This window comes from Pelophylax lessonae (genome assembly GCF_965119305.1).
Source record: "Pelophylax lessonae genome assembly, chromosome: 2".
NCBI lineage: Eukaryota > Metazoa > Chordata > Amphibia > Anura > Ranidae > Pelophylax > Pelophylax lessonae.
Genome location: NC_138769.1, coordinates 705,922,581 through 705,934,919, shown reverse-complemented (window position 1 = coordinate 705,934,919; position 12,339 = coordinate 705,922,581). Strand labels below are relative to the sequence as shown.

Sequence of the window (12,339 nt, the reverse complement as noted above, 5' to 3'; positions counted from 1 at the left end):
CTGGGATACTTCTTTCATCCTTTTCTGTGTTTGTTTTATTTAAAATGTCACAAAGGCTTTATTTAGATGTGCAGTTGGGTGCTGTAAAGACATGTTTTTGCCACCCACCAACAGCCACCCTTAAGCTACAATAGGCAGCAGATGAGGGTATTTTACATGCTGCAGTCGTGATGCATTCGCATAAAAAGGAGTTTCCCCTATAACAGGTTTTTAATGTCATTCTTTCTGGCCAGCCCATAACCTTGACGTAATGCGTTACATTGGAGTTATTGACTGACCACTCTGCTGTAAGTTAGTTAGGGGGCGCAAATTACTTGCCCCGACAACCCACGCTACCAAAAAAAAAAAACTGGCTCCTAACTTTTTTAGCTGGCTCCTAGATTCATAGCAAATTTGTCGAGCCCTGATGTACTGTAGATGATGATAACTCCAAACGCTTTGCAATTTTTCTCTGAGAAACTCCTTTTCGATATTGCTCCACTATTTCTTGCTGCTGCATTGGGGGAATTGGTGATCCTCTGCCCATTTTGACTTCTGAGAGACACTGCCACTCTGAGAGTTTTGATACCCAATCATTTTGTCAATTGACCTTATAAGTTGCAAATTGGTCCTCCAGCTGTTCCTTATACTGTATGTACATTTAACTTTTCCGGCCCCTTATTGCTACCTGTTCTGACTATTTTGGAATGTGTAGCTCTCATTAAATCCAAAATGAGCCAATATTTAGCATGACATTGCAAAATGTCTCACTTTCAACATTTGATAGGTTATCTATGTTAGCTATATTATATTATTTGTTATATACAGGGATGGAGAAGCTTAGCAGTGCTCGCCGGTGTCTCATTTAAAGTCCCAAACTGCCCATGTTTTGTATTTAATAGAAAGGGGCATATTGGACAGTGGGAGGAAACCTGACAAATGGGAGCATGGGTCTAGATACAACCCTGGCCATTGGCAGAGGAAAGTGCCTCAAAGCATGCTGGGTGACTGTATTTATACCAAGAGAGCAAGTGTGCATGGGGTCTTCGGCTGGAGAGCGGGGTCCCCCTGTACAGACTGCCATGTGACCTTGGATAGTCAACCTGAGGGCCAGAGTTGCAGAAGCTAGAAGCTGCAACCCAGATGTCCGGTACAGCTGACTGGGAGGGGGATACACCTAGAAGGATCTGTTCCTGGAGTACAGACCTACGTCTAGAGGCTTGTTCAGTAAGGGCCATCCCTTCAAGCTAGTAAAGTCATTCAACGGGAGCCAGCGGAAGAGGATACTGGTTACAGTTCATTGAGTCTGACCCACCTGCCGAATTCCTGCGTGCATACATTTGATGCCGTTTTGAAGGCGTAGGGTGGTCACACCAAATTGGCATTTGATTTGGGGATCTCTCTTCTTTTAGTTAACTTTCCATTTAGTTAATTGTTAAAATTAACACTTATATTTCCCAAAGCATTCTAAATTTACACCATTTTTTCACACCTGCCCAAAACTTTTGCACAGTAGTATATCCCATTCTTCAGTCTTTTAGACCTAAGCCTAGCACATACAATGAGATTTTTGGACGAATTAACGTCTTTTTTTTTATTTTTGTTTTGAATGCTAACTTCTATATTGAAAAAGAATAGGTTACCAAGTACGAAAATTCTCGTACGAAAGAATGAAAAATTCAGAAGTGATGTAATGTATTTGTATTTTATTTTTGGAAGAAAACTGTACTGATCAAAATGAAAAAATCGTATGATTTGGTATCGTACGAGAAAAATTTTCGTGTTTGTCCCTTCTGAAAATTTCGGACAACAGCTGTGTACCAACGATCAGATTATCGTACGATCGCTTCAAATGCGGTATTTTTTTCTGATATTCTGATTGTGTGTATGGTGCTTTGGCCTATCTGCAGGCAAAACACAAATCCTGCATCTGCATTTTTTTTTTTTTTTTGTTCAGTATACTTTTTCCCAGGATTCCTGCATACTCCCTATTTGCTCCTTGCATCGTACTGCCCAAAATGGTTTGGGGGAAATCATAAGTTCAATAGCCACGAATCTACAATCCCCCTGAACATTATCCAGAGAGTTCTTGCCTTAGCTTACCTTGGGGCGCTTCCACTGCACTCCTTGGGACCGTTGCGTCTTGTAGAAGAGGGAATCATTGTTGGGTGGAAATAGCGGGTCCTCGAAGAGAACTTTATTCTTTTGGCACTCTTTCTTCAAGGTGTAATACTCCTGGTTCCCGAAGGGCTTCACCGAAGAAAACATTCTTCACCAAAACAAATCACCTGGACACATCAGAGTAGAGTCATTTACAGTTATAGTAACATACATTATTCTAAATGCAATAAGCAAGAATCCCCAATTAGAATGATCAGGTAGACAAAGTAGGAACATCTTAACCCAAGAACAAAAAGGTAATCTATTGCAGCTTACCAGCCCTTAGATGTGGTGGCTGCATTCATTTTATTTTTTAAGACTCTTTCTCCCCCCCCCCCCAGTGATCTTGTCTGTAACATACTCCCTTGTCAAGGTTTACTCCTCCAGTTTATATGAAGGCAGCCTAAGGGTGCTCAACCTGTGACCCTCCAGCTGTTGGGAAAAAAGGCATTGCAAACCGCTGACATTTACAAGCATGACTCCCAAAGGCTTAATGGAACTTGTGGTTCCGCAACAGCTGGAGGGCCACAGGTTGAGCACCCATGGCGGTTGAATAGTCACCCTAGGACAGTACCTATGTAAGGACTATAGTTCAGCTCCCTCTCTTCTAGTCTCCATAACATAGGGAGAGGTGTTCAGTAGGCCATGGAGAGCACTAGGAACAATGTAACTGATAAAGCATACAGAATGGACAGAGCACAGGAAGTTACCTGTCCATCCTACCAGAAATCTGGTCATTTTTTTTAATTTTCAAAAAAAAAATTAAACTAAATCATTTCAGTTTTAATGGACCAAAATAAAGCAAATAACAGAACATTATTATTCAAAAAAATAATTTCAATTTTAAACAGACCCAAATAAAGCAAAACAGAAATTCATTATTTGGGATTATATAAAATATTAACTAACTAAAACTGCATGCAAGCATTAACAAATAACTTTTATTTGCTCCATTTTGATCTCTTACTTTTACCATTAAATTAAAAACATTTTGTTATAACTTTTTGAGAAGTGCAAAAAGATAAAAACCTTGTGATACTGCCAGAAATCTTGTGAGTCAATATCTTTGTGTGCTCTCTGTCTGTGCCGAGCGTTATCAGTTAATACCATAGTTTACAGGTCTCCCTGTGGACTGCAGAACATCCACCTAGGTCAGGGGTCTCCAAACTATGGCCCATGGGCCAGATGTGGCCCTTTGCTTACCTTTATTTGGCTCTTGGGACACCATTCTTTCCACTAACACAAAAAACAGGGTACTATTCCTCCCACTGACACCATAGATTGAAAACTAATTCTCCCACTGACACCAGTTTGGGGCACTTTTCCTCCCACTGGCACTGATGATGGGGCATTATTCCTTCTACTGACACCAGAGATGGGGAATGAATTATCCCACTGATTGCAATTATGGGGCAGTACTCCTCCCACTGATACTAATCATGTCAATATTTAACTTCCACTGACCACCAAGCCTATGGCATTGTTTACTCCCACCGATGCCAGGAAATGTTTTATTCCCATAGTCTGGCCCCCCTTTGTTTTGAACGTATGGAGACCCCCTGCTCTATGTTATGGAGAAGAGGAGGTGTTCTGTATTCTTGCTCTAGCTTGACAACACTGCTTCTCCGTAGATACAATGTAGTGAGTGAGCGTTGTCACCCTAGGACAAGAAGTGCGTTACTGGAGAAATCACCAAGGGGGAATTAGCCTGAAAAAAAAAAAAAGAAATCTTATGCAGCCACCACATCTAAGGGTATAGATAACCTTTAAAAAAGTCTAGTTAAATTTTAATACCTGATTTATTTTTTCTTGGTTTCTCGACTTTTAGCTCTATTTTTTTTACCCCCCTTCCCCATTCTATTAAAAAATGTATTATACTATAAAAAAAAAAAAAAAAAAAAAAAAGGAGAATGGTGAACGAAAACTTTTAATATAATCTTATATAAAAAGGGGTTTGTATTTCAATGGCTCACACCAATGAATTTAATGGCTGTAGTCAAATTCAGCTTAAAAATGGTGAATTCACAAAGTCGAAAAAAAAACAACAAAAAACAGCAAACCAAATGTCACTATGATTTCGTAAATAATTTGATTCGCTTCAAATCAATATAAAAATCTGCAAGGTTACCTTAAAACATCACAGGTAATAGCTTGAAAGAATTCAGAATTTGGCTGACGAAGCTATGATTTCCCACAATATTTAAAAGGATCACTTTAATTTACAATTTCAGAAACTTGTTTTTCAAGTGAGTTCGGAGCAAAGGACTCTGGGTAATAATACAAGCCAGTTTACTAACAGTCAGTATCATCGACCTGCCAAAATCACCGTAGTAAAAGCTGTAAAATTTCAGGATGACTCAGACAGATGTATGGAAATCCTAATGGGCGACATACGATCTGCCAAGCGCAAGTTACTTGAGAACTTTCCTCACTGGGGAATACTCCAAATAACTATGTTCAGCAGTGCCTATTGTGCAATATTATTTTATAGACAATCTTAATTTAATAATAGAATACTTTTATTACAGGTGAATCACAAAGAACTTTCTTAATAGCTTTACCTGCAAATCAACTAACCCAGTTCTTAGAAGGAAGTAATGTGTAGTTGGTTCCCACCATTAAACGATATCCCTAGCCATCTCTTTCCTTATTTCATAGGAGTGGTTAGTGAGTAAAGCCCCGTACACACGCGTCGAAAATTGGCAGGGAATTTTCGTCCGACGACCGATCTGACGATTTTCGGCTTGTTAGTATGATGCTTCCGACAACCAACTCCGACTTTTCGGCCGAAAAAAATCTGGTGTGCAGACTATAAAATTTTTGTTGGCCGTCAACATAACGGCCGATTTTTGTGCAGTCAGTACAGATTTCGACAGGGAAAAATCTGATGAGCAAGTCTGGGCATGCTCAGAGAAGAAAGAACACAAAGAAAGCAAACCAACACATGACATCACTTCTGAAGTAGAATTTTGTTGGGCGAGAAAATTTGTGTGCAGTCTAGGCACATTCCAACCAACAAAACACCACTCTGGACAAAAGACGGACGATTGGTCGGCCGATAATCGTTGCGTTTGTACTAGGCTTTAGACCCTTTGTCAGGTTTTCGGAAGTTGAACAAGTGGGTTTCAAATTATCAGTAAGCCAATCAAATTACAAGAGGAGACAGGTGTTCCGGTAAGGCTACTTGCCACAAAAATGGGGCACCCCTTCACGAGGTGGCCCAAAGTTGAGGAACCACATGTACATATCCTAACAAGAAAACCACCAAATCAGAAGAGTGGGTTTAAGATCTTAATACTGATATTAGTTCATAACAAATATCCAGTTTGTTTCAGGACCTCAATAAATCTTCAGGGCTCAAGTATTGTAAGCAGTAGGACAGTCATCAGGAATAATTCTTTATCGTGTAGGAGGTACGGATACAGAGGATCACCAAAATGTTCCAAGCAATTTGCTGGGGATTGTGCCATTTTTGAGTCTTACTACTTTTAGCACCTGAGCCCTCGAAGAAGGGGCACAACTTTGAGCCCCTGAAACACATAGGCTTTTTCACGTTCTCCTGCTGCCAATATTATTAAATTTTGGACTCCCAGATCCTCTTGTTTTGTACTCTCAAAAGGCTATACAGGTTTAATTTTGCTATGTCCCTACTGCAGAGTTGGACTCTCTCCATTTGTCCTGGTGATCGTTGTCACCGGGATAGAAAGGGATGGGAAATACAACATTTTAGAGTTGTCATCACAACAAAAGAGAAGGAGGAAATCTTCGAATTGTCTCAATGACAAATGTCTAAGAAGGAATTTACCCTCACTCATTGAAGACTGACACTTTTTGTGACTTGGCGACAGAAATTGAAGGGAAATCTGCTCAATGGGACAGATGTGTCATTCTGAAGGATATTGCCCTAAACTGCATCCCAAAGTCAATACGTGACCTTGGAGGGCACATTGACACCCGCTGCAGATCGCCACTGCAGTGCGCTTTGAACACGTACAAAAATGCGGGTTTCCCATACTGCGTTCTGGTTTGAGCGGGGCCTGAAAGATTTATAAAAAAGATACAACACTGACAAATACCACTACCTACGTCACCTTTTTCCTCAACCAAAATGTTTTTTTGTTTTGCTGCTAACACTTGACATTAAGTGGCACTGCTTGGTAGTCTTCTCTAGTTCTACTTTGCCTATTTATGTTCCATTTAATATACAAGGACACTTCTATTTGCACACTGTACAGGCATTGTAATATTTTTCACTATTTGCACAACCTAAAAGCATGATCCAATAGCTTTCAATATTTTACTATTCAATTGCCTATGTTGAAGTTTTGTAGATGATCTTCTGTATTATGCCGCTGCGGTTTTAAGTCTTCTATTTTTATGTGACCAGAAAAATGGTAAACCAATAATGTAGCAGGTCATTAATAAAAAAAAGGTGAATAGAAAGAAAAATGAATAACAATATTAGGCTGAGTAATGTGCTTATTAAAGTAAATATCACAGGACATTGATTGGTCCAGTAAAAACATTAAACTTTAGGCTCATGTGTTCCCTGTAGCTGATATTGATCAGAACCTTCTACTACACACCCAGCACGATCAATACTGTATCCTATATATAACCCACTTTAAAAATTCTGAGAAATTATGTGAGATAACACACACACACACACACACACACACGTGCAATTACACAATTACCAAAAGTATTGGGACGCCTGCCTTTACAAAATCACATGAACTTTAAAGGCAACCCAGTCCTAGACCACAGGTTTCAATGTGGCGTTAGTCCACCCTTGCAGTTATAACAGCTTCAACTCTTCCGGGAAGGCTGTACACAAAGTTTAGGAGTGTGTCTATGGGAATGTTTACCCGTTCTTCCAGAAGCACACTCGTGCAGTCATGCACTGATGTTGGAGAGGCGGCCTGGCTCACAGTCTGCGCTCCAATTCATCCCAAAGGCGTTCTATCGGGGAAGAGCCATCCCCCAAACTGTTCTCACAAAGTTGAAAATTGTCGAAAATGTCTTGGTATGCTGACGCCTTAAAGAGTTCCCTTGAATTGAACTAAGGGGACAAGCCCAACTCCTGAAAAACAACCCCACACCATAATCCCTCCTCCACCAAATGATTTGGACCAGTGCACAAAGCAAGGACCATAAGGATATGAATGAGCGAGTTTGAGGTGAAGGAACTTGACTGGCCTGCAGAGTTCTGACCTCAACCCGATAGAGCCCCTTTGGGATAAGTTAGAGCGCAGACTGTGAGCCAGGCCTTCTCATCCATTACCAGTGCCTGACCTCACAAATGCGTTTCTGGAATAATGGTCAAACATTCCCATAGACACACTCCTAAACCTCGTGGACAGATTTCCCTGAAGAGTTGAAGCTGTTATAGCTGCAAAGGGTGGGCCAACCCAATATTGAACCCTACAGACTAAGACTGGGATGCCATTTGCCATTAAAGTTCATGTGCGTGTAAAGGAGATAGAGAGAGAGATAGAGAGATAGAGAGATAGATAGATAGATACATAGATAGATACATAGATAGATAGATAGATAGATAGATAGATAGATAGATAGATAGATAGACTATCTATCTACATACATACATACATACATACATGTCTCCTGCCTGCTACACAGGAGTTATTCTAATGAACTGCTATAGGAACAAAATGTATTCTCTTGCTAGGAGCTGCCATATGTAATGACCTACATGTTATCTGTTGAGTGGCCTCACGGGATGGATGATGTGCTCTTCCATGAACTGCCACGTAGGAAAGAATTACATGCTTATTTGTAAACCACTGCATGAAACAAAATTTGGCCGTCAGGTTCTTCCTCAATTGAAAAGATAGGATGCCAATCTGATGTTTATGGTAGCAGCAGGCACCAAAGCCCACCGAAAATAAAATTTCCATTTGCAGTTGGACTCAGGAGGAGCATACATGTACACGCATCGAAGCAACCAATAAAAGACCACTAACTATCTGAATAATACAGTTTTTTTTTTTTTTTTCTTTTTTTCAGCCTTTGCAAAATATACACAATAGTGCTCATGGAACCTCACATTTACACCTTTATGCACTGAAGATCTCATTCTAAAACCACTGGCATTAATATGGAGTTGGTCCCCTCTGAGGCTGTAACTGGGGGGGTTCGCCACCATTTTTTTTTAGAGCGTCTCTGTGGAAATCTGTGCCCATTTGTGAGGTCAGGTACTAATGGTGGCTGAGAAGACCTGGCTCACAATCGGCATTCCAAAATCAACCCAAAGGTGTTCAGTGGGTTTGAGTTCTGGACTTTGTGATGGCCACTTCCACACCAAACTCCTCAAACCATGTCTTTATGTGGCTGACCTTGTACACAGGAGCACCGTCAGTCAGTCAGTAACAAAAAAGGGCCTTCCCCAAACTGTGACCACAAGTTTGGAACCGCACAATTGTCAAAAATATCTTTGTATGTGGTAGCATTAACCACTTAAGCCCCGGAGGATTTGGCTGCTCAAAGACCAGGGCCTATTTTGCGATTCGGCACTGCGTGACTTTAACGGACAAATGCTGTACCCAAATTAAATTGACGTCCTTTTTTCCCCAACAGGGCTTTCTTTTGGTGGTATTTGATCACCTGTGTGATTTTTACATTTTGCGCTATAAACAAAAAAAGAGCGACAATTTTGAAAAAATAACTATTTTTCACATTTTTTTTTATATGAAATTCCCCCCCAAAAAAAAAAAAAAATGTAAAAATCTAAATTTTTTAAACATTTTAGGCCAATTTGTTTTCCGCTACATATTTTTGGTGAAAAAAAAAAAAGCATATTTTGATTGGTTTGCGCAAAAGTTATTGCGTTTAATAACTACGGGAATATGGATGAATCACATGAATATGAAAGCATCCTGTCATGTTCCACTTTAACGTTTCAACGCTTCAAAGATAGATGGAAGTTGTGGGAAGCTTATAGAGCTTCTTAAGAGGTCTAATCTGTGCCCTATTGCCTCAATAGCCTTCATAGTGTGCTCTTTTCTACCCTTTTATTTCCCCTTTCTGTGTTATTACCCTCCTCTACACAGGGCTTGGGCGTGGACGAGACTGCGTGGTGAGTAATGTTCCCAATTGGGGGCCACGTGGGAGCCGACCAGGCCAAAGAACCGCTGCGGCTTAAATTATGTGAGTGAGTATTGCAACATACTTATTTGCCTAATAGAACTTTGATAAACTGCTGTGATTTGGTATTTTTTCACGTAGAAGTATGTAAGTATTATGGATGGTTGTTTCCCAGAGTTAACTGCTGTTGTTGTTTACATGTACATGGCATATTTTGATTGCAATATTACAAGCCTTGTATTTTTGAAAATCCAATAAAAATTACTTTAAAAAAAATAAATAAATAAATAACTACGGGAAAGATGTGTCATTTTATTTATTGTTTTTTATTTTAACGAGTAATGGCGGCAATCTGCGATTTTTTTGCGGGACTGCGACTTTGCGGTGGACAGATCGGACCCTTGACTGACATTTGACACTTTTGGGGGGACCAGTGACATTTACTACTGTAAAAAAAATGACACTGGCAGGGAAGGGGTTAACTTTATTAGAGAGCAAGGGGTTAAATGTGTCCCTAGGGGCGTGATTCTAACTGTAAAGGGACGTGGCTTTTGATGTAACCACAGAGACATACGATCCTACATAGCAGGATCGTATGATCTCTGCAGTTACACCAGGGAGAATGACAGTCGGCTTTGTTTACATCAGCCGCCTGCCTTTCTCACTGTCCTGTGGGAGATCGCGAGTGACCAGCGGACATCGGAGCCGCCGGTCACTCGCGCGGGGATGCCCGTAAATGAGCGGGAGCTCGCCCCCTATTGGCTCGTGGGCGAGTGAAGGACCCCTACGCCACTTTGCCTGCATGGGGCTGACCGCCGCAGTATATGTACTTGCGGCGGTCAGCAAGTGGTTAACTGTACTCTTCAATGGAAACAATTCTGAGCATAGTCATTTAAAAGGGGTGTCCACATTTGATTGCCCCTATAGTTCAAGTAGGTAAAATTAAGAACTTAGCTTTCAGAGCAACTAAGTCCTCGTTTTACTCTGTCATCCAAAGGCTATGGAGAGATCTGACTTAGGTAGTCGCCATAATTAAAACAAGAGTTGGCTCTTTTAAACACTTTTGTGCCCAAATGGGTTATACATCTCACACACACACACACACACACACACTTGTAGATTTTATATTTCTCATCTAAACTATAGCAACTCCCTCACCATTGGCCTATCTCTATGCAAACCATCTCCACTTCAGTCTATCATGAACTCTGTTTCTACAATCATCCACCTATCTAACCACCTCTGTCAAAATTTCCACTGGCTTCCAATCACTCAATACATAGAATTTTAAATACTAACATACAAAGCCATTAACTCTGCCTCAAGCTACATCACCGATCGTGTCTCAAAGTATCACCCAAACTGTCCTCTTTCTGCTTTTCCCAGAACTCCTTCGCCTCCTCCCATGCTCGTCACCTGGATGTCTCCAGAACCTTTCCCATCCCCTAGAACTCCCCATCTTCTACTTGGTTTGCCTTCTTTGAAAGTTCTAGGGAAATCTATACTGTCTGTACCCAACAACTGGAATTTTACTTTTTCCATCTACTCATCCTTCCCCAATTATGATCTTTTAGATCACTTACTTCTTCCTTTAAATTAGGGGTCTCCAAACTTTTTAAGCAAAGGGCCAGTTTACTGTCCTTCAGGCTTTAGGGGGGCCTGACTGTGGCTGGTGGGAGTAGAAAATGCCTTGCCATTAGGCTACGTTCACATCTTGACGTTGCTAATACAGGCGTTTTTATGGGCGTTTTACAGGCGTTTTTAGATTGAATAGAGACCAATGGAAAACACCTGTAATCTGCCCAAAAAGAAGCTCATGTACTTTGAGCGTTGGGCGTTTTGCTCACAGCGTCAAAATGCTCAGATGTGAACAGGGGCCATTGAAATGAATAGGATTTGTCTTGTTGGGCGTTTTGAGAGCTGATCCTAGAGCAGAAAAACTCCCCAAAAACGCCCCAAAACGCCTACATGTGAACGGAGCCTTAATGGTAGTAAGCAATACCCCATCTCTAGTTTTAATGGGAGAAACAGTGCCCCATTGTTGGTATCAGTGGGATTAATAGCATACCATTTTTGGTATCCATGGCAAGAATTTTGCGCCATTGCTGGTGTCAATGGGAGGAATAGTGCCCCATCATTGGCGTCAGAGGGAGGCAAGCAAAGGTCCATATCTGGCCCATGGGCCACAGTTTGGAGACTACTGCTTTAAATTGTAAGTTCTCGCAAGCAGGGCCCCCCCAACCTTGTAACCGTACTATATCTCCCTATATTTTGTAAAGCACTGCACAAACTGTTGGCGCTATATAAATCTATAATAATAATTATAATAAAATAATACTACACTTTATATTAAGGCTCCAAGCTCCTCATCTATAGCTGTCCTTTACCCGACCTTCTCAGATATTAGAGAGGACATCTTGCCAAAAAATAGCTTCCCCGTAAACAATTTACTTCCAGACGTCATGTGAACTCGCGTTCACCCCACATTACAAGTGCTTTATACAGATGGGAAGAGAATAATCATTTTTGTTTATAAGAGGCGGACAATTAAAAAAATGATTTTCTGTAGACCCCGATAACAAATCATTCTGTGCAAACTTCAAAGCAGCAATGGGGGAGCAGCCAATCAGCTCATATGGGTTGCTGGAGGTTTATGGTGACAAAACTTCGGTGGCATTGAACGCAAACAAGATAAGTGGCTCAGAGCATGTATCTGGACAGACAAAAACCCACCACAGATTACACAGATACACAAGAATTACAGATGGTCATGGAAATAGTTAACTTTTTCAACATCTTTGAACAGGCAAACATTAGATCATCAAACAGCGCCTGCAGATCAAAAGTAATCTACTTGGCAAAATACGAATTAAACTGGTGTGGTGTATTCTATTTCACAGGGCTTTTTTTCTCTGAGAAAAGGTGCAGGTACTCCCCTCTTCTGAGTCATCCCTTGTCTCCACCCCCTACCCACCTCCGAGCACCGTCCTTTGGTTCCACCCTCTGCCCACCTCCCAGTACCCCCTTTTAGAGAATACAGAACCAAGTATCATGTTGTGGTTCTAGGTAACTTCTATGGAATTTGTTAAAGTGAAC

The 12,339-nt window shown here is 40.9% G+C and overlaps 1 protein-coding gene across 1 annotated transcript in view; it reads right to left on the bottom strand.

Moving 5' to 3' along the window:
* Positions 1-12,339, bottom strand: part of CAPN5 (calpain 5) — a 192,280-nt gene that overhangs the window by 123,102 nt on the left and 56,839 nt on the right. The window contains exon 2 of the mRNA XM_082245916.1: positions 2,083-2,267. Coding sequence (XP_082102042.1) covers positions 2,083-2,247 — 165 coding nt within the window. The 5' untranslated portion in view covers positions 2,248-2,267. The remainder of the gene's footprint in view (positions 1-2,082; positions 2,268-12,339) is intronic.